Source organism: Engystomops pustulosus, chromosome 5, assembly GCF_040894005.1.
Source record: "Engystomops pustulosus chromosome 5, aEngPut4.maternal, whole genome shotgun sequence".
Lineage (NCBI taxonomy): Eukaryota > Metazoa > Chordata > Amphibia > Anura > Leptodactylidae > Engystomops > Engystomops pustulosus.
This window is the reverse complement of record NC_092415.1, coordinates 77282671-77306690: the sequence shown is the minus strand read 5'-3', so window position 1 is coordinate 77306690 and position 24020 is coordinate 77282671. Positions and strand designations below refer to the sequence as shown.

General features: G+C 43.4%; 1 protein-coding gene across 8 annotated transcripts in view; it reads right to left on the bottom strand.

Annotated features, from left to right (window-relative positions):
* DCDC2 (doublecortin domain containing 2) overlaps positions 1 to 24020 on the bottom strand; it is a 123548-nt gene that overhangs the window by 58165 nt on the left and 41363 nt on the right. For all 8 annotated transcript variants that reach the window (XM_072152440.1, XM_072152445.1, XM_072152443.1 and 5 more), the window contains one exon: positions 18545 to 18725. In XM_072152440.1, coding sequence (XP_072008541.1) covers positions 18545 to 18725 — 181 coding nt within the window. The remainder of the gene's footprint in view (positions 1 to 18544; positions 18726 to 24020) is intronic.

Below are 24020 nucleotides of genomic sequence, written 5' to 3'. Positions count from 1 at the left end.
AAAAAGCAAGCGTAAAAGCGGAGTTAAAGCATGTGTTAAAAGTGGGTGATCACTTTAAATTATGAACATTGGAGAGTGGCAGCCACCATAGCCATTCAGATGGTGAAGACCCTAGGACAGTGGTGGCGAACCTATGGCACGGGTGCCAGAAGTGGCACTCAGAGGCCTCTCTATGGGCACCTGTGCCATCACCCCAGCGCAGTGTTCGCCAGACAGGACTCAAGGCCTCTTGCAGTCCCAGGCAGCGCAGAACCCTAGAAGGAAGCTACAACGATAAACCAAACTTCTTCTCCTTCTTTTACGGTATTGGTGTCTTCAGGTGCCTATACAAATTATACATGTGACAGAGCAGGGAGTAATAAGTTACTGCTAAAATTGTCACATCGGCACTTTGCAAAAAATACATGGGTTTTGGTTGTAGTTTGGGCACTCAGTGTCTGAAAGGTTTGCCATTACTGCCCTTGGACAACTGCTTTCTGACTTTCCTGTATGTAACTCCTGGCTAAGCAGCTACTGTACGAAGACACATGAAATTATGCACTAGGTCCATCCCAATGCTGTAGGTGTCACTGGATCAAGAAGACACTGAAGACAGTAGGACTGTAGTATACAAATCTAGTCGTATTAACATTTATCTTCTACTCATACTTGCCTTTTACAGCTAAAAGCATTTCATAAATTTGATGTTCCTAAAAAGCTCCTAGCCAATAGTATATATTTATCTAATTCCCTATCTGTAGTAAGTACACCAAAGCATAGGAGAGCTGATGTAAAATGTAATTCACTTCCAACTTTATCAATCACAGCCATATCTCACATTGCATCCTGGGTGCCAAGTGAAAATAGGATCTGTTTCCCTGAAGAAATGGCTCATCATGTTTTACCATCTTCATTAGAGGTTGAGATAAGACATTCCTGTGGTATTGTACTGCCATCTAGTGAGAAATGTAAGACGTTTCTAAAAGTGCTGGGTAATGCTTTTTTATTTTATACCTGTACTATATGTTTTTAAAAGTACAAGAGGAGATAACAATTAATGATAATAATGTGACAGTTCCTAATATTTGTAGGCCCCTTATAAGGCCCCTAATTTCCTAATACTGCATACTGTATAATTTGGGCTGCAGGTTTTGGAAACGATACAAAACTTACAGTGTGACAACATGATGTTTCTAAACACTTATACTGTACATGTAAACATAGGCTCAGGGAGGTAAGTACCAAAATAGTGCATTCTACGATGCCCCTCTTACCCCTATCACAGTCTATTCCCGCCTTCCTATGCCCTAACAGAGTCTGGCCAATATGTTGGGTCCGGAAGTACTAGCCCCCTCCGAAAATTAACACAGGTAAATGTACATGCAGAGACCGGTCTAATGGAACAGATTTATTAAAAAAGTGGCCAACCCCATTAAGTATAAGTATGATTGATAATAGCTCCATCTAGGTGCGGACACATAGCACCTTCCACAGTGGGTGAATAAACACTTGATCGTTTACCAGGAGTGCTGCTTCTCTGTGTATTTTCAACTTATCTGTGAGGCAGGTTTGCTTGAGGCTTGCTCCTTACCTTGTGGGATTTTTTTAACCCTCGATACTGCAGTGCTGCTCCACAATCTTCATTTGGACATATGTACAGGTCTAGTTCTGCTGAGAAGTTGGAAGCTACAAAGTCAGCTGCAGAGTGTCAGTGCCATTTGTGAGCATATGTGCCAGCTGAAAAATGTCATTTCTCCAGTCTGATATCTACCAGGTTACTCATCTCATCAGCTAATTACTTCCTTAATGAGGCTATTTATCATCTGGTAATGCTTCATAAAAATAGATTCACCACAATAACATATGTGAAATTTATTGTAGTTTAATTCATAGTCCAAAATGGGGTCATTGATTCCTTGAGTAAGAAATGTCTGACCCACTGCACATATAAGTAGACAGTTGTCAATGTCAGATGTAGCATTCTCAAAACCTACAGATGTTTGCTTGTTTTATTAAATCAATATCAAATGAAAGGTGTTACGGGTGCCCCTGTGACCCATGTTCTGGGTTGCAGGCGCACCTGTGTGCCACCCTGTGCCCCTGGAGCTCAGCAGCTTCACTTCACTTGCCACGCTCCAGTGACGGTCTCCTTGTTCCAGCGCGTGCGTAAATGTCACCAGAGTAGCTGGGGTAACACAGTTGCTGGCTGGGGACAGCGTTACCCCGGCTACACTGTGACATCCATAAAGTGAGTGTTAGTTGATTTCCACACTATTCCGCCAGAGTATTAGGGTCCAGCATACTGCAAATACATTTCTTTTTTTGGATTATGCCGATTACTCGCTTTTACTTGCTTTTTAGTTATCTAACATTGCTGTATACATATATATGGTCTGCACCTTACATAGTATTTTGTGGTAGGGGTAACCAAATTTCTGTTTCAGACTTATCTGCTGCTTTTTAATGTTTTTACAAAATTGTTATAATAAAGTCTATTTCATTTCATGAGTTTTCTCCTCATTGGGATAAAGTAGGTATTATAGTCTAGTTTATTAGACTGGGACTTGGTGTTGTTAAGGGGACTTATGAGCCAATCTAGGCCAGTATGGTATATTATTAGAGATGAGCGAACACTAAAATGCTCGGGTACTCGTTATTCGAGACGAACTTTTCCCGATGCTCGAGTGCTCGTCTCGAATAACGAACCCCATTGAAGTCAATGGGAGACTCGAGCATTTTTCAAGGGGACCAAGGCTCTGCACAGGGAAGCTTGGCCAAACACCTGGGAACCTCAGAAAAGGATGGAAACACCACGGAAATGGACAGGAAACAGCAGGGGCAGCATGCATGGATGCCTCTGAGGCTGCTTAAACGCACCATTATGCCAAAATTATGGGCAACAGCATGGCCATGACAGAGTGACAGAATGAAGCTAGATAGCATCTAAAACATGCAATAATTGACCCTGACACTATAGGGGACGGCATGCAGAGGCAGCGGCAGCAGGCTAGAGAGTGTCATGGCGACATACCCTAAATGGACTCAGGCTTCAAACCAATGGGTGGCAGAGAGGAACCAAAGGAGGTGAGCAAGAAGTGCTCAAATAATATCGGTACATGATAAAAGTTTGCCAGTATATTTTGTGGATTACACAGCAGGGTGGCGACAAAGTTAACATGGAAGCCATGAAAACAACCCAAAATTCTGCCTGACACAGCTCGTTTGATAAGGGGACCATGTATGGAGGCAGTGAACTAGTAGTAGATTAAAGGTGCTGCAGTTAAAACTATGTTAGTTGGATCTTGGCATGGAGCTGGCGCTCCGCTGCCAGGCGAGCTTTCGCCAATCCAAGCCCCTGTCTCTAGGCTACTCCCCAAACAGCACTTTTGTATAAGATCAAGTGTAGTAGCGTTCTTATAAGTTTAGGATATGCCGGGTGAGGGGAATGTAAACAGATACGCAAGAAGCGCATGATGCGCATGGAGCTGGCGCTCCGCTGCAAGGCGAGCTTTCGCCAATCCAAGCCCCTGTCTCTAGGCTACTCCCCAAACAGCACTTTTGTATAAGATCAAGTGTAGTAGCGTTCTTATAAGTTTAGGATATGCCGGGTGAGGGGAATGTAAACAGATGCGCAAGAAGCGCATGATGCGCATGGAGCTGGCGCTCCGCTGCCAGGCGAGCTTTCGCAAATCCAAGCCCCTGTCTCTAGGCTACTCCCCAAACAGCACTTTTGTATAAGATCAAGTGTAGTAGCGTTCTTATAAGTTTAGGATATGCCGGGTGAGGGGAATGTAAACAGATGCGCAAGAAGCGCATGATGCGCATGGAGCTGGCGCTCCGCTGCCAGGCGAGCTTTCGCAAATCCAAGCCCCTGTCTCTAGGCTACTCCCCAAACAGCACTTTTGTATAAGATCAAGTGTAGTAGCGTTCTTATAAGTTTAGGATATGGCGGGTGAGGGGAATGTAAACAGATGCGCAAGAAGCGCTGAAATAATATCCCTAAATGGTAAAAGTTTGCAAGTATATTTTGTGGATTACACAGCAGGGTGGCGACAAAGTTAACAACTTTGATGTGGAATCCATGAAAACAACCCAAATTTCTGCCTGACACACCTCGTTTGATAAAGGGACGATGTATGGAGGCAGCTATATGGACGACTTTTGGAGGTAGCAATGGAGACAACGTGTGGAGGCTGCTATGGAGACAATTTAATTTGGATAGTGCCTGTATGTGGCAGTCCCAAACATTTTTCAAACCAGAGGAGCAGGTAGGTGGCCCTCCAGTAAAATGGGATAGATTGAGTGCCTGTATGTGGCAGTCCCAAAAATTGTTCAAACCAGAGGAGCAGGTAGGTGGCCCTCCAGTAAAATGGAATAGATTGAGTGCCTGTATGTGGCAGTCCCAAAAATTGTTCAAACCAGAGGAGCAGGTAGGTGGCCCTGCAGTAAAATGGAATAGATTGAGTGCCTGTATGTGGCAGTCCCAAAAATGTTTCAAACCAGAGGAGCAGGTAGGTGGCCCTCCAGTAAAATGGGATAGATTGAGTGCCTGTATGTGGCAGTCCCAAAAATTCTTCAAACCAGAGGAGCAGGTAGGTGGCCCTGCAGTAAAATGGAATAGATTGAGTGCCTGTATGTGGCAGTCCCAAAAATGTTTCAAACCAGAGGAGCAGGTAGGTGGCCCTCCAGTAAAATGGAATAGATTGAGTGCCTGTATGTGGCAGTCCCAAAAATTCTTCAAACCAGAGGAGCAGGTAGGTGGCCCTCCAGTAAAATGGAATAGATTGAGTGCCTGTATGTGGCAGTCCCAAAAATTGTTCAAACCAGAGGACCGGGTAGGTGGCCCTCCAGAAAAATGGAATAGATTGAGTGCCTGTATGTGGCACTCACAAAAATTGTTTCAAACAGAGGACCGGGTAGGTGGCCCTCCAGAAAAATTAAATGCATGAAGTATAGCAAGAGCCAGTGGGCCCTGTCAAAAAATAGCCATTTTCCTCTGCTTTACTGTACAAAGAGGAGGAGAAGGAGGAAAATGAGGAGGAGGAGGAGGAGTGGATCAATTATTCAGGTTGAGCTTCCTTCACCTGGTGGAGATTGGAAATTCTGAGAAATCCAGCCTTTATTCATTTTAATAAGCGTCAGCCTGTCAGCGCTGTCAGTCGACAGGCGTGTACGCTTATCGGTGATGATGCCACCAGCTGCACTGAAAACCCGCTCGGACAAGACGCTAGCGGCAGGGCAGGCAAGAACCTCCAAGGCGTACAGCGCCAGTTCGTGCCACATGTCCAGCTTTGAAACCCAGTAGTTGTAGGGAGCTGTGTGATCATTTAGGACGATGGTATGGTCAGCTACGTACTCCCTCACCATCTTTCTGTAAAGATCAGCCCTACTCTGCCGAGACTGGGGACAGGTGACAGTGTCTTGCTGGGGTGACATAAAGCTGGCAAAAGCCTTGTAAAGCGTACCCTTGCCAGTGCTGGACAAGCTGCCTGCTCGCCTACTCTCCCTCGCTACTTGTCCCGCAGAACTACGCACTCTGCCGCTAGCGCTGTCAGAAGGGAAATACTGTTTCAGCTTGTGCACCAGGGCCTGCTGGTATTCATGCATTCTCACACTCCTTTCCTCTGCAGGGATGAGAGTGGCAAGATTTTGCTTGTACCGTGGGTCCAGGAGAGTGAACACCCAGTAATCGGTGCTGGAATAAATTCTTTGAACGCGAGGGTCACGGGATAGGCAGCCTAGCATGAAATCTGCCATATGCGCCAGAGTACCAACGCGTAAGAATTCACTCCCCTCACTGGCCTGACTGTCCATTTCCTCCTCCTCCAACTCCTCCAACTCCTCTTCTTCTGCCCATACACGCTGAACAGTGAAGGACTCAACAATGGTCCCCTCTTGTGTCTCGCCAACATTCTCCTCCTCTTCCTCCTCATCCTCCTCCACCTCCACCTCCTCCGATATGCGCTGAGAAACAGACCTCAGGGTGCTTTGGCTATCAACAAGGGAATATTCTTCCCCCGTCTCTTGTGACGAGCGCAAAGCTTCCGACTTCATGCTGACCAGAGAGTTTTTCAACAGGCCAAGCAGCGGGATGGTGAGGCTGATGATGGCGGCATCGCCACTGACCATCTGTGTTGACTCCTCAAAGTTACTCAGCACCTGACAGATATCAGACATCCACGTCCACTCCTCATTGTAGACTTGAGGAAGCTGACTGACCTGACTACCAGTTCTGGTGGAAGTTGACATCTGGCAGTCTACAATCGCTCTGCGCTGCTGGTAAACTCTGGATAACATGGTCAGTGTTGAATTCCACCTCGTGGGCACGTCGCACAACAGTCGGTGAGCGGGCAGTTGGAGGCGGCGCTGCGCTGCCCTGAGAGTGGCAGCATCTGGGCTGGACTTCCTGAAATGCGCACAGATGCGGCGCACCTTCGTGAGCAAATCAGACAGATTGGGGTATGTCTTGAGGAAACGCTGCACTATCAGATTTAACACATGGGCCAGGCATGGCACATGTGTCAGTCTGCCGAGTTGCAGAGCCGCCACCAGGTTACGGCCGTTGTCACACACAACCATTCCCGGCTTGAGGTTCAGCGGTGCCAGCCACAGATCAGTCTGCGCCGTGATGCCCTGTAATAGCTCTTGGGCGGTGTGCCTTTTGTCGCCTAGGCTCAGCAGTTTGAGCACCGCCTGCTGTCGCTTAGCGACGGCACTGCTGCTGTGCCTAGAGCTACCGACTGATGGCGCCGTGCCCACGGATGGTAGTTCGGAGGAGGAGGTGGAGGAGGGGTGGGAGGAGGAGGAGGCATAGTAGGCCTGAAACACCTGGACCGAGGTAGGCCCCGCAATCCTCGGCGTCGGCAGTATATGAGCAGCCCCAGGGTCAGTCTCGGTCCCAGCCTCCACCAAGTTAACCCAATGTGCCGTCAGCGATATATAGTGGCCCTGCCCGGCAGCACTCGTCCACGTGTCCGTGGTCAGGTGGACCTTGTCAGAAACGGCGTTGGTCAGGGCACGGATGATGTTGTCTGACACGTGCTGGTGCAGGGCTGGGACGGCACATCGGGAAAAGTAGTGGCGGCTGGGGACCGAATACCGAGGGGCGGCCGCCGCCATGAGGTTGCGAAAGGCCTCGGTCTCTACTAGCCTATAGGGCAGCATCTCCAGGCTAAGCAATCTGGAGATGTGCACATTAAGGGCTTGGGCGTGCGGGTGGGTTGCACTATATTTGCGTTTCCGCTCCAGCGTCTGGGGTATGGAGAGCTGAACGCTGGTGGATGCTGTGGAGGATCGTGGAGGCGACGATGGGGTTTTTGGGCCAGGGTCCTGGGCAGGGGGCTGACTAGCAGCTGACACAGGGGAAGGAGCAGTGGTGTGCACGGCCGGAGGTGAACGGGCTTGTTGCCACTGAGTGGGGTGCTTAGCATTCATATGCCTGCGCATACTGGTGGTAGTTAAGCTAGTAGTGGTGGAACCCCTGCTGAGCCTGGTTTGGCAAATGTTGCACACCACAGTCCGTCGGTCATCCGGTGTTTCCTTAAAGAACCTCCACACTTCTGAAGATCTAGCCCTCGCCGCAAGAGCCCTCACCACGGGAGCTTCACTAGTTGACAGTGGCGCTGATGCACCAGCTCTGGCCCTGCCTCTCCGTCTGGCCCCACCACTGCCTCTTCCAACCTGTTCAGGTCGAGGACTCTCCTCCGTCTCAGAAGCACTGTGTTCACCCGGCCTCTCAACCCAGCTTGGGTCTGTCACCTCATCATCCTCCGATCCCTCAGTCTGCTCCCCCCTCGGACTTCCTGCCCTGACAACAACTTCCCCACTGTCTGACAACCGTGTCTCCTCATCGTCGGACACCTCTTTACACACTTCCACTACGTCAAGAAGGTCATCATCACCCACAGACTGTGACTGGTGGAAAACCTGGGCATCGGAAAATTGCTCAGCAGCAACCGGACAAGTGGTTTGTGACTGTGGGAAGGGTCCAGAAAACAGTTCCTCAGAGTATGCCGGTTCAAATGGCAAATTTTCCTGGGAGGGGGCAGACTGGGGGGGAGGAGGCTGAGGTGCAGGAGCTGGAGGAGTGGGGATTTCGGTGACATGGGTGGACTGCGTGGAAGACTGACTGGTGGTGGACAAATTGCTCGAAGCATTGTCAGCAATCCACGACATCACCTGTTCGCACTGTTCTGGCCTCAACAGTGCTCTACCACGAGTCCCAGTAACTTCAGACATGAACCTAGGGAGTGTAGCTCTGCGGCGTTCCCCTGCTCCCTCATCAGCAGGTGGTGTCTCACCCCGCCCAGGACCACGGCCTCTGACCCCTGCAGTAGTTGGACGCCCACGTCCCCGCCCTCGTCCTCTACCCCTAGCCCTGGGGTTAAACATTTTTAAAATGAGAGTTATAACTTTTTTTTTTTTTTTACTTTTTTTTTTTTTTTTTGTGTGTTTTTTTGTGTTTTTTGTTTTTTTTTGTGTTTTTTGTTTTTTTTTGAGTTTTTAGAACCAAACAATCCTATCCTATTGCTATGGCTATTTTCTAGCCAAGTATCAAAGGAAGCACACTACTATGCCAGATGAGATGACACTGAGTTATTGCCTAATAGAAATCCAACCCCTACTGAATTTTCCCACTTCAGCCTTTGCTATGGATATGTGCGCCACTAAGCGCAGAACACAGCGGTCGCAAGTCTCACTACAAATTGCTCAGAATTGGCAAGTACATGCACTGCAGAAACTACAGCCACCAGCAGATCAACCAGAAATCAAATATATAGAACGCTACTGTAGGCTTCAAGAAGCTATTTGTATTCTCCTATGGCTATTTTCTAGCCAAGTATCAAAGGAAGCACACTACTATGCCAGATGAGATGACACTGAGTTATTGCCTAATAGAAATCCAACCCCTACTGAATTTTGCCACTTCAGCCTTTGCTATGGATATGTGCGCCACTAAGCGCAGAACACAGCGGTCGCAAGTCTCACTACAAATTGCTCAGAATTGGCAAGTACATGCACTGCAGAAACTACAGCCACCAGCAGATCAACCAGAAATCAAATATATAGAACGCTACTGTAGGCTTCAAGAAGCTATTTGTATTCTCCTATGGCTATTTTCTAGCCAAGTATCAAAGGAAGCACACTACTATGCCAGATGAGATGACACTGAGTTATTGCCTAATAGAAATCCAACCCCTACTGAATTTTCCCACTTCAGCCTTTGCTATGGATATGTGCGCCACTAAGCGCAGAACACAGCGGTCGCAAGTCTCACTACAAATTGCTCAGAATTGGCAAGTACATGCACTGCAGAAACTACAGCCACCAGCAGATCAACCAGAAATCAAATATATAGAACGCTACTGTAGGCTTCAAGAAGCTATTTGTATTCTCCTATGGCTATTTTCTAGCCAAGTATCAAAGGAAGCACACTACTATGCCAGATGAGATGACACTGAGTTATTGCCTAATAGAAATCCAACCCCTACTGAATTTTCCCACTTCAGCCTTTGCTATGGATATGTGCGCCACTAAGCGCAGAACACAGCGGTCGCAAGTCTCACTACAAATTGCTCAGAATTGGCAAGTACATGCACTGCAGAAACTACAGCCACCAGCAGATCAACCAGAAATCAAATATATAGAACGCTACTGTAGGCTTCAAGAAGCTATTTGTATTCTCCTATGGCTATTTTCTAGCCAAGTATCAAAGGAAGCACACTACTATGCCAGATGAGATGACACTGAGTTATTGCCTAATAGAAATCCAACCCCTACTGAATTTTCCCACTTCAGCCTTTGCTATGGATATGTGCGCCACTAAGCGCAGAACACAGCGGTCGCAAGTCTCACTACAAATTGCTCAGAATTGGCAAGTACATGCACTGCAGAAACTACAGCCACCAGCAGATCAACCAGAAATCAAATATATAGAACGCTACTGTAGGCTTCAAGAAGCTATTTGTATTCTCCTATGGCTATTTTCTAGCCAAGTATCAAAGGAAGCACACTACTATGCCAGATGAGATGACACTGAGTTATTGCCTAATAGAAATCCAACCCCTACTGAATTTTGCCACTTCAGCCTTTGCTATGGATATGTGCGCCACTAAGCGCAGAACACAGCGGTCGCAAGTCTCACTACAAATTGCTCAGAATTGGCAAGTACATGCACTGCAGAAACTACAGCCACCAGCAGATCAACCAGAAATCAAATATATAGAACGCTACTGTAGGCTTCAAGAAGCTATTTGTATTCTCCTATGGCTATTTTCTAGCCAAGTATCAAAGGAAGCACACTACTATGCCAGATGAGATGACACTGAGTTATTGCCTAATAGAAATCCAACCCCTACTGAATTTTCCCACTTCAGCCTTTGCTATGGATATGTGCGCCACTAAGCGCAGAACACAGCGGTCGCAAGTCTCACTACAAATTGCTCAGAATTGGCAAGTACATGCACTGCAGAAACTACAGCCACCAGCAGATCAACCAGAAATCAAATATATAGAACGCTACTGTAGGCTTCAAGAAGCTATTTGTATTCTCCTATGGCTATTTTCTAGCCAAGTATCAAAGGAAGCACACTACTATGCCAGATGAGATGACACTGAGTTATTGCCTAATAGAAATCCAACCCCTACTGAATTTTGCCACTTCAGCCTTTGCTATGGATATGTGCGCCACTAAGCGCAGAACACAGCGGTCGCAAGTCTCACTACAAATTGCTCAGAATTGGCAAGTACATGCACTGCAGAAACTACAGCCACCAGCAGATCAACCAGAAATCAAATATATAGAACGCTACTGTAGGCTTCAAGAAGCTATTTGTATTCTCCTATGGCTATTTTCTAGCCAAGTATCAAAGGAAGCACACTACTATGCCAGATGAGATGACACTGAGTTATTGCCTAATAGAAATCCAACCCCTACTGAATTTTCCCACTTCAGCCTTTGCTATGGATATGTGCGCCACTAAGCGCAGAACACAGCGGTCGCAAGTCTCACTACAAATTGCTCAGAATTGGCAAGTACATGCACTGCAGAAACTACAGCCACCAGCAGATCAACCAGAAATCAAATATATAGAACGCTACTGTAGGCTTCAAGAAGCTATTTGTATTCTCCTATGGCTATTTTCTAGCCAAGTATCAAAGGAAGCACACTACTATGCCAGATGAGATGACACTGAGTTATTGCCTAATAGAAATCCAACCCCTACTGAATTTTGCCACTTCGGTCTTTGCTATGGATATGTGTGCCACTAAGAGCTAAACACAACGGTAGCAAGTCCCCCTGCTAATTCCTCACAAAATGGTAAAAGATGCAAATTAAAATAAAAAAAGTAGAACGTTATTGTAGCCCTAAGAAGGGCTGTTGGGTTCTTTGAGAATCACTCCTGCCTAACAGTAAGCTAATAGAACACCCTAACGCTTTCCCTGACCAGCAGCAGCTCTCTCCCTAGCGGCATCCAGAGACAGAATGATCCGAGCAGCGCGGCCAGCGGCTAGTCTATCCCAGGGTCACCTGATCTGGCCAGCCAACCACTGCTATCGACGTGTAAGGGTACCACGTCATGCTGGGTGGAGTGCAGAGTCTCCTGGCTTGTGATTGGCTCTGTTTCTGGCCGCCAAAAAGCAAAACGGCGGGAGCTGCCATTTTCTCGAGCGGGCAAAGTATTCGTCCGAGCAACGAGCAGTTTCGAGTACCCTAATGCTCGACCGAGCATCAAGCTCGGACGAGCATGTTCGCTCATCTCTATATATTATATTACACTATAATATGTATGTGTTTTCTCCCTATCCCCTCTATTCTTGTTCGAAATTTGGTGTTAACGCTTTTACATATACAAGTGATTTTGAAATTGTTTTCTCGTATCACTTTGTACTTCATGTTGGTTGAAAAATTTTGGTGGTATGTTTTCCATTTATTTATATAAAAATATTTGGTGAAAATTTGGAAAAATTCTTGATTTTAGAAATTCAAAATGTTCTACTTTTTGCACACATAGTCATAACAGCAAAAAAAACTTTATAACTAACTTTAACTGAATATCTGCTTTATGTATACATGGTTTTTTATGCATCATCTCCTTTTTGTAGGAATTAATGGGGCTTTGAACTTTAGGTGCGGCTTTTCACATTTTCAAAAACAACACAAAATCACGCTATCGAGGAACCTGCTTAGGTTTCAAGTCACGTTCACTAAATGAAAGTAAAACCCCATAAATTACCCCATACCCCATACATTATAGAAACTACACCCCTCAACGTATGTAAAACGTTTTTAAGAGGTTTGTTAACCTTTAATTGTTTACAGGGGTTAAAACAAAATCGTGTGCAATCTTGAAATTTTAATTTTTTTTTGGCCAAATGAAGTTTCAAAAATTGTACAAATTCTCAGTGGATAAAATACCAAAACGCTCCACAAAGTCTGATACCCAATCTCTCCAGTGTATAACAATAGCCCATATATGGTGGTACCCTGCTGTATGGGCACACGCCAGGGCATTGAAGGGAAGCTGCGCCATTCAGAGCAGATTACGCATTGTCACTTTTTATTGGCTATACAGTCTTTATTTTTTTGATCATTTGGACATATAAGGGCTTATTTTCTGCAAGATTAGATGCACTTTACAAATACTTCATTTTAGTGGGTCTTTAGTTTATTGATGAGATTTTAACTTCTGGTATCCTTTGTATTTTTTGGGGCCGTACACCGTACCTTAATATAACATATTAAGGCACATTTACTTACCCGTCCCCGGGGCGTTCCCCAATGTGCACTGTGCACCAAAATCTGATCGCATGCGACACAATCTTCTAATAAATACCTGTTCCCGCAGTGCAAATCCCGAAAACATCGGAAAGTCCGACGGAAATGCGATCTGCGGACCCTTAGTAAATAAGTCCCATTATCTTTATTCTATACATCAATACAAATACGCCGATACCTCATTTCTATAGTTTATATATTTTCACACTTTTAGTGAAGAAAAACTAATATAGGTAAAATCTCATTTGTTTTTTCGGAGACATAACTTTATTATTTTATGGTTGACAGGGCTTATTTTTTACATCTTGTGTAGTCCTTTTTAGTGGTACAATTTTGGTGCACATCTTTTTTTGATCACTTTTTAGAACATTTTTGTGAAGGGATTTCAGTTTTTGTACAGCTTGTTACGGACACGGTGATACCAAATATGTAAGTTGTTTTTGGTGATTTTTTTTACATCATTAGATGTATATAGGGAATGTTTGTGCTTAGGGGACTTTTACTTTATTTATTTTAAAAGTGTTTTTATTGTTTTAAACTCTACAGATGTATTACACTGTGTTATGTAATGTTATGCATGCTCAGTGTGTTACAGGAGGTAGGACCCGGCTCCCGCAATTCATTGCACAACCACAGGGCACTGGCAGACCCTCCCCCGATAAGCGGCGTGGGGGGGTCCAATCTTGTGTAGAAGCCCAATCATGCGTGACTGAGGCATGTAAGAGACGGGTGTCAGCTCTAACATACAGCTGACAACCGCAGCTTCTGGTACCGGTTCTGTTCAGGTATTACGTCAAATGTTGGTAAGGGGTTAAAATCTCTATAAGGCCTTATGCACATGGACATGTGCTCGCCCGGGTCGTAATCCAGGCAAGCACACGGTTGGGTGGAGAAGAGACGAGTGAGAGAAGGCTCCTTACCCTTCCCCTCTCCATAGAAAGCCGGGCAGCCACTTCCGTATTTAGGCAAAGGAGGACAAATCCCATATAAAACGCACTGCAACCCGGTGCTGTAGACCTCTATGTGGGCCTTGATAAGGCAGCAAATTGTGTGGACAAATCACAGAACCAAATATGGTTGTGTACATTAGGCCTAAGCCGTTTCTAAAATCCTGTACCACTTGATGGTGCTAGTCATCTTTTGCACATTCAGAGCTGTTTTATCTTCCCAAGTACTCAAGTTCATCCATTCACAGATAAACACTAGTTGGAGACTGACCACCATATTATATTCCCTAGTAAATAGCTCAGATGCCTTCAAGCATAAGAGGTAAGTTAATAAATACTTTCCATGTTGGAACATTATAATAAGCAGCAATTTCATTGGAGACACAATACTAAACTCCTACAATAACATGATATGGAACTAACTAGTGCCACTTCCGTCTAGCTTTATGTTCTTGTTTTTTGTTGTGTATGTGAACGCTTCTTTGAATTATAGCACCACAGAATTACTGGTTCTCTCTAAATACTAGTAATATCTCATAAGACGTGTTCAGTATACATCACTGGCCTGCGGTCTTTTACAAGAATATTAACCACTTAATGGAATGAACACAACTAAAGAATGATATCAATATTTAGATCATAAGCTCTTGGATCTGAGACAATATAGTAGGATAAAAGCAGAAATCCCATTCCTAAAACTGACTATGTGTTTATAACGCATTCAGAGAGACAGCTGTGAGCAGGCAAACTCAATTTCTTACCAACCGAGACAGAAGAACAACCGCTAGAACCTAAATGGATCACAAAACACTATTCTAGCCTTGTGGCCAGAGAAAAATACTTTACTCTCCATCTTTATTTCATCAAGTATTTAATAAGATAGCTGATGGGAAACCCACTGCAGGAAACTCAATGGAAAATGCCATAAAATATCAGTTTTGTGCCAAATGATTTGTAGTCACTTGGAATTACATTTAGCCCCTATATAAGGAAAACTTGGGTTATTTAATAATGGGATGACTTTATTCCCCATTTAAAATGGAGCAAAATTTTTTGTAACACATTATTCAGACCCGGTTTTATTCCTGGATTGTATTCCTAGAGGCATAAAATTATAACAAAATGATAACTAAATCATAATCATGTTTCATTATCAATACATTTCCTGAAAGTGGGGTCAAACAAAGGGGTTGTCCGCTTTCAATGAATAATTGATATTGTTTCTGTAAGGAAAAGTTGTACAAATTTCCAATATAATTTCTGTATCAATTCCTTTTGGTATGTCAAAAGATGACATTTTCCATCAGAGCTGAATCATGTGTCAGTTAAATTTTTCACACGTATTTTTGATCAGTTTAAGGTCCCATGCACACGAACCTTGTAGGGACGTATATCCTATCCGCCATCCTCATAGATGCGTACGGCACCCAGTTGCGATATGCTGAGCATAACTATAGCCTTTAGACTATATAACTATAGAAAATGAGAGAGTATGCTCTATCTTTTCCCATAAATGTGGTCCTATGGAGAGGAGAGGGGTGAGCAGCGCTCATCCCTCCGCCTCTGCAGCCGAACGTGTGCAAGAAGCCTGTGTTTTTTTTTCCAGAGCATGTAACGCGCATAAAACATAAATATGTAAACTGAATGCAGATGCTAGTGGGATGTGGAGTAGCCTTAGCTCCCAGTGCCCTGCCAGGCTAGTACACGCCCCAGCAGCCTCTGCAGTTAATTTACATACTACTAAAATAGAGTTTTTAACAAGTTAGGCTCCATGATTATGAATTACAGATCAGGGCAGAGGCAGGCAGGAGGAATGTACCATCACATCTACCTCATGGTAGGTTTCCTTTCATGTAGTCTGGACCCATCAATTTAGTGAAGTTAAAATCTCCTATATCCTCTATATAACCAGCAGTACCCGGCTACCAGGCCATAGAACAACGATCCCAGGCCAAGGCCAAAGAACTTGGTGCTTACCTTCGGCGCTCCCCGCATCTCCATGGGCAGAGGCACGTCTATGCACTATGCCCATGCACACACTATGACGTTGCAGTGTCTTTGGATGATCACATCATAGTGTGTGAGCGGGCAAATCGACCGTACCTCTTCCCACTCTTCTTGGAGGCAGTGATGAAAAGAGGTAGCAGTACCCACAGGAAGAACAGGAAGCCGGAGGTAAGTACAGAGTTAATTTATTTTTAAAGGGGCTCTGCTGGACATTTAATGAGTGAGGAGAGGTTGCTGTGGACTTTTAATTATCATGGGTAGCATGCTGTGGACATTTCACTAATGAGGGGGCTTCTGCTAAACATTTTATAAGTGGGAGGAGCCTGCTGCTGGCCATTTTATTAACCCTTTCAAGACCAAGTTTTTTTCAGTATTTTTGCATTTCCATTTTTCCCTCCTCACCGTCCACAAGACGTAACTTTTTGATTGTTTTTGCTTACAAAGCTATTTGTCAGCTTGTTATATTCAAGACAAATTTTATTTTCTAGTAGTACCATTTAATATTCTGTGCCTTGTACTGGGAAGCTGGAAAAAAAATTCCATAAGGTAGTGGAATTCCAAAAAAGCGCAGTTCTGCCTTATTCTGATGGGCTTCATTTATACTCCTTTCAATGTATAGTCCAGATGATATCTCACCTGTTAAGTTCTGCGATTGGGTTGGACCTTTTATTAGTGAAGGAAGCCTGCTGCTGGTTATTTTATTAACAGTAAGGCCCCTTTCACACTTGCGTTTTTCACACGCGTTTTCTGCGCATGCTATTGATGCGCAGAACTTGCATTGCACTCTGACCCATTGTAATCAATGGGTCTTTTCAGACTTGCATTCTCGCACACACGCGTGTTTTTTTTAACGTGTGTTTAAATCTCGACATGCTCTACTTTAGCAAGTCACGCGTGTGGAAAACGCACCATACAAGTCTATGGAGATGCATCCAAAACGCATTGCACTCTGAGAGACATGCAAGTGCAATGCGTTTTTCACGCATCTATTGCCATAGAAAACATAGACCTCAGTACTGAGTCCATTTCATGCGCAGATGGACGCATGAAAAAGTGAAAAACGCATTGAAATTGCATTGAAAACGCGCGTGAAAAACTGAGACACTGAACAAACTCTGACTGAAAACTGATTGCATTCTGATGCAAAATGTCAGTTTTTCACTGACCAAACCCTGATCGCTCCCAGATCAGACTCTGACGTGATCTGCAACAGAAGTGTGGAAGGGGCCTAACAGCTGCATTTCGTTCCCCTAGGATTATACTCGAATCCCTTTACTTTGTTTTTTTCATCTCATAATGTCGATTATTTAGATGTAAGGCGTAATAAATTGTTTAAATTTACAAATATTTTTCATTGCTTTGTTTCTCTAGAAAACTATATTCGAATAAACCACTAGATGGAACCAAAGGAATATTCTTTGTCTGTCAGACAAAAAATATTAGAGAACCACAGGAACCTCTCATTGAAGCCATGCCAGGCATATGTTTTTTTGTCTATTTTAAATTTGGAAAGTAAAATGTAGAATCTATTCATATTCAGTGCAGTATATCCCAAATCTTCAGACTGCTTATAGTCATTAGACTTGTAAATGGTCAGCCTTGTCCTAGCATACCTCACAGAATAAATAATGCTAACATTAAAAACACATCCATTGTACATGTTAAAGTTATAAGACATTAGAGAATTAGGCCTCTTCCACACTAGCGTTGCGTTTCACGTCAGGGTGCAATGCGTGAAAAACTGACGTTTTTGGCTGCGTTTTTGTTCCATTTTTCCTTGGAGTAATTAGCGTTTTTGCGTTTTTCACGCGCGTGTTGTTAGCGGTTTTTTTGCGTTTTCGGCGCATTTTTCACGCGCGAGTCAATGGGAGAATCGAGCATTTTTCAAAGGGCCATGGTTTGGGATTAAAATGGGTTATTTAATTAAAAAATAATGTCTTCTGATAAGTTGCAAACATCTGCGATCTATTCTTCACTGTTCCCCGTGTATATTATCTCCCGACAAGTTAGCAGATGTGAAGAACAGTGAAGAATAGAATAAAACCAGTGAACACAGTGAACACAGTGAACACAGGATCATTTAAGAGAAAAACACAGTGCAGAACACAGTGCAGAATAGATTACAGATGTTCGGCACATCTGCTTACTTGTCGGGAGATACGCGCGGAACGGTGCGAACAAAATAGCATGTGAAGAACAATATATATGTGTGTGAAGAACAAATTGCAGATGTTTAAATACATCTGCAATGTGTTCTTCACACATATATATTGTTCTTCACATGCTATTTTGGCCGCACCGTTCCGCGCGTATCTCCCGACAAGTAAGCAGATGTGCCGAACATCTGTAATCTATTCTGCACTGTGTTCTGCACTGTGTTTTTCTCTTAAATGATCCTGTGGTCACTGTTTTCACTGTGTTCACTGGTTTTAGTCTATTCTTCACTGTTCTTCACTGTGTTTTTTTAATTAAATGATCGTTCGCGAGCAGGGGAAATACTGTTATTCTGGTCACCTAGCAACCCTTACGTTTAAAACGCATTGCACTTGCAATGATTGCGAGTGCAATGCGTTCTTGATGCATCTCCATAGACTTGAATGGGGCGTGAAAATTGCGCGTGACTCGCAAAAATAGAGCATGCTGCGATTTTGACGCGCGTGCAAACGAACGCAAGCACGCGCGTCAAAAACAACGCTAATGGAGAAAGAGCCATTGAATACAATGGGACAGAGTGCAATGCAAGTTCTGCGCGTCAAATGCACGCGCAGAACTCGCGCGTGAAAAACGCCAGTGTAGAAGGGGCTTTACACTCCCTCTGGTTAACAGTACTCACCATTTTCTTGGTAGACAACAACATTGTTGTTCAGTTCTTTCTTCTGTTTTACACGGACAGGTTTGTTCAGTATCTGAGTTTCTGGATTTCCTTTTGGTTTTGCTTTAGGAGGTTGAGGAGATATGAGATGATCCCCATTATCAGCAGAACCTCCAGTAGACTTAGTGTGACGTTCATGTCTCTGTCAAAAAAAGATGGTATTTTAATACTTATGCCCATTACTTTCATAGAACTTCAACTGCTTGAAATACTACTAACAAGCCAAATGATTAATCTCTTCTCCGATCAGCGCTGACCAAATCATTATAACATCCAAATCCATTTCACCCAAATTTGAGAATGCCAAAAAAGGAATGGGCCTTTACCCCACCCCTAGCAAATTACATTACAGGATAATTCCCGTGCGGCAAATTTTATAATGTTCCCCTTAGTGGCCCCAATAAAGTATAATGCCCCGTTACAACCCACCCTGTGCCCACCCCCAAACTGTATAATCACCACTGTTTATTCCAAATATAATGTAGCCCAACAACTATTAATGCACCCCCTACTAAAAACCATCCTCTTTCTTTCTACACCACTTATGATACCCCCACATGCCTGCCGCCCCCCCTTATGATGCCCCCTATGCCCCCTATTCTGTAGCTCCTCCCCCTCATAACACCTATATTTCTGTTGCCCACCCCCTCATAGTGCTCCCTCTTTTTATTGATGTAAAATATTTTAAAAATATGCTGCATCCAACTCTGCCTAATGTCATCACATCCTGCCTGTCTGCCCCTGAGCCGCACACAGCTCTGAAGCAGATGGAGCTGAAATCAGGACAAACCTCCTGCAGAAGAGGAAGCATTGGCCAAACCCCAAGATCCTGAACTTTCTGGAAGCCTTTTTACAATGGACATTAAAGGTCCCTTTTTCTAGAGTATGCTGTTTGTTTCACAAGAGCCCCATTGGAGATTGTTGCTACCTCAAGTGCTTCAGAAAAGGCCTTGTAGTATTGAGGCAGATCTGCCTTCCTAATCACAAAATACACAGCATTCACAAAAAGAAAATTCAGATAGATAGACAGATACATAGATATAATGAAGACTTGTTTACAATACACCTTATACTGCTTCCTAAACACCTTTAGTCCTCAGCGACAAACCCGCAATTCCTGAGGGACACTTTTCTAAGGCCTAAGGGTCTTAAGGGAACATGTGCTTGTGGTTGCAGTGTGAGTTTCCTTAGTAGCAAAACACATCTCTTCTCTTGTCTACAACAACCTGCCTAATTATCTCCCATTATCTGGTGGATGAAACAAGTCCCTCGGCTTCTGCAGTTCCTCTGGTAACCACATAAATAAATACATTCCAGAAGAGTGTCTCAGATGGAGAAGTCCTTGGGTCTAAAATACAGTAAATGTACTATGTGTACAAGAACAGTTACTGTAACACTCATTGTGTGATCTCTCATGGTATATGTAGAATGAAAAGACGCATAACACAATAATGACACATGATATCCATTGTTTGTGTCTCCCTTTTAGCGATGAAGAAATCTGATTGTTGGGTCAGTTACAACAAAGTCATATAGTAGAAGTCTTTTACAAATGCTGGTAACATATAATCAAGGCCATTGTTCTTAATTCACTACACACTTCTTAGTTACAAAGCCGGTAACATGATAAGGACAAAGGTGACCACAAAAATGTCAATCAGCTGGATATTTATATTAAGTGAATTATCAATATGAGATCCGCAGAAAGCTATTAATACAGATAAGTAGCGAAGAATCTATTTCATATCGGAACTGAGTTATCAATATCAGAGGGGTACTGAGTTATCTACAACAGCACGTCAGCAAGACTCTATACAGAAAGCATTGTGGCACCCCTTCTCCAAATTGTGCCTTACTTATAGTCATTTCCTGTTGGTGTATAATATTTGTCATTGGTACACCTACTTATTGATGAGCTTGAGCATGTCAATGCTTTATCGTTAGGCCACCTCCTTACGACGAGTATATGTATGTCTTTGGAGCTCTGCTGCTGTCAGAATCATTAAAGTGCCTTTGGCCTTTGATAAATCAGCTGGCAGAGTCTTCTGATATATAGGTTGTTTTTGACAATTAACGCAAAACACCGGTGGCTCGTTCCCTATCGCAGGCGTTTCCATACAAAACGCCGATGCAAACGCAGACAAAGCGGCACGTGTGACATCACCCTTACTTTACAATTTTACTCAGTGTTCTTGCTGTTTTAGCTCCTATCACTCTTTATGCTGCACAGTGCATAGGGGTGCGGGTGGGGCCTCTCTAAGCAAACACATTACTGTATTATCCATCTAGTTTAGTGGGGTGACAGTGTGGTTACATTAACAGGATACAGGGTTCATATACACTTTCATCTGGATTCTGACATCAGAGATTCATGAGATTACACATAGGCTGACAGACAGAGGCTTTTACACTGTTACACTGTGGGCTCTGCTACATCTCACTGCTATGTGTCTGCCTCCCCCTTCCCCCGGGTCCCTTATCTCTTTGTAGCTTCTAGTTTGCAGCCTCTCTCTCTTTGCTCACCAGGTTCTGACAGGATATGAATCAGTGAGTGCCTCTGAGCTCTGTGCATGGGGCGTGGCTACAGATACACAGCATAGACAGATAGAAATCTCAGCTCCACAATCTCACACGTAAATCCAGGATGGCCCTAAGTCAGAAGTTACAGGGTCATGTTTAGGGGCAACTGAAATTGTGTCCACCTGGACTGATAGAGACCGGTTGGACTTATATCTGTGAAATGCTGTATTTTTGTCAATAATAGTGAATTAGAGAATGTGTTATTTTGTTATTCTGAGTACATATAAGAAACGTGTCTTCGTGGGAATACCCCTTTAAAGGGCACCCCACCATTGAATAAATTGAAAACAAATCACTGGCCCAGTGTCAATAAGAAAAAAGAAGCAGATACTGTAGTTAAGCATAAAAAAGAAATTCAGATTGTTTGCATATTCAGCTCCAGGGATCAGGGAATTGATGAGGTTTTTCTCATCATGCTCTCGCCTAATACTACCTATGATATTGCCAAAAAAAGAAGTCGTTCTTATAAAGAAATAATTTTCTAATAGTCCATAGATTCATAATAATGTTATGATTATCGACCCCTTAAGGACGTATGTTTTTTTCTCTCATTTCTCGCTCTCCAACTTAAAAAATCCATAGCATTTAAAATTTTCCCTCTACAGAGCTGTGTGAGGGCTTATTTTCTGCGTAACAAATTTTTCTTCTCAGGGAGGTTATTTATTATCCCATGCCATGTCAAATATGGTGAAATTGATGTGTTTGTGTTACTATTTTTGTAGGCTCAGTTTTTACGACTTTCACTGTGCGCTCCAAATAACACCTCTACTTTATTATTTAATTCGGTACGATCACGGTGATACCAAATTTATATAGGTTTTATTGCATTTTAATATATTTTTAAAAAATTAAAGAAATGTGTACGAAAAATAAACTTCGCCATGTTCTGACGCTAATAACTTTTCCATACTATGGTACAGGGTTTTTTTTGCAAGATGAGCTGACGTTTTCATTGCTACCATTTTGAGGACTGTGCAACATTTTTATCACTTCTTAATACATTTTTTATGTGATCTAAAATGTTGTAAAAGAAGCGTTTTGGACATTTGGGTGCTATTTTGCATTATTGGGTTCACCGCCAATAACCATTTTTATATTTTGATAGATCGGGCATTTCGAGACGCGGTGATACCTAACGTGTTTGTGATTTTAACTGTTTATTAAAACTGTGTATCATATTATTACCACAGAGGATCACGTAGTCGCCATGAACTTTTAGGTTTTTAAATTTTTTTAACTTTTCTTTAATGACATTAACCCTAGATGGTCTGATTGTTCCTACCTTATACTGCAATACTACGGGTATTAGCGGTGGGTGTTTGCAGTAATATGAAGCAAACCCCACCTGTGTATGAGGGGGCTCAGTCCATGAGCCTTCTTCACACACCACCGCACCTCTGCGCCATAATTGTACAGCGCGGAGGGGTTTAAGGAACACACCAGTCTAAGCTAATTTATTGAATAATGCATGGTGCAGGTCATGAAGGAGCATGATTTATTTTCATTGTATTCCTAGAACCTATAGTCATGCTCCTCCCTTCAGGCCCAGTACAACATATAATTCAATGCATCAGCTGTGTTCCTCTAACCCCTTAACGCTCTGCGCCGTAGCTCTACGGCGCAGAGGTATAAGGAGTGTATGAAGAGGGCTCACAGGCTGAGTCCTCTTCATACAAAGGTGGGGTTTTTTGCATTTTGCAGAAAACCCCCACCGCTAACAACCGCGGTCGGTGCTTGCACCGATCACGGCCATTAACCCTGTCATTGCCGCTGGCAAAGTCGCCGGCGGCGTTTAAAAGACGGCGGCGCGGACACCACCATCTTTTTTACGATCGCCGCGCCCCTGAACGTCATCGGGGGGCGGCGATCGGTTGCCATGGTAGCCTCGGGTCTTCTTTTGACACGAGGCTACATGGCCACTGGCTCATTGTAATGAATGACCTGCAAAAATGCCATATATTGCAATACAGTGGTATTGCAGTATATGGTAGGAACGATCTGACTATCTAGGGTTAATGTACCCTAGATGGTCTAAGAAATAGTGGGAAAAAAAAGAAAAAAAAAAGTTTAAAAAATAAAAAAAATTAATAAAATATTAAAAATATTAAAAAAGAAATCACCCCCCTTTCCCTAGAACTGATATAAAACATAATAAACAGTAAAAATCACAAACATATTAGGTATCGCCGCATCCCAAAATGCCCGATCTATCAAAATATAAAAACGGTTACGGACGGCGGTGACCTCCGAGGCGGGAAATGGCGCCCAAATGTCCAAAATGCGACTTTTACACCTTTTTACATCACATAAAAAAGTAAATAAAAAATGATCAAAATGTCGCACAGACCTCAAAATGGTAGCAATGAAAACGTCGCCTCATTTCGCAAAAAATGACACCTCACACATCTCCGTGCACCAAAGTATGAAAAAGTTATTAGCGTCAGAAGATGGCAAAAATTTTTTTTCTTTTTTGTACACATTCGTTTAATTTTTGAAAATGTATTAAAACACAATAAAACCTATATAAATTTGGTATCACCGCGATCGCACCGAACCAAAGAATAAAGCTGAGGTGTTATTTTGAGTCCACAATTTTCCACATTTGGAATTTTTTTTCAGCTTTGCAGTACACGGCATGTTAAAATAAACAACATTACGGGAAAGTAAAATTTGTTACGCACAAAATAAGCCCTCACACAGGTCTGTACACGTAAAAATGAAAAAGTTATGGATTTATGAAGTTGGAGAGCGAGAAATGAGCGGAAAAACCCTGCGTCCTTAAGGGGTTAATATTCTTATGCATTTATTGATAACACTTCCATACCGTGTGTCTCTGATAGATCTTCCTGTATAAATA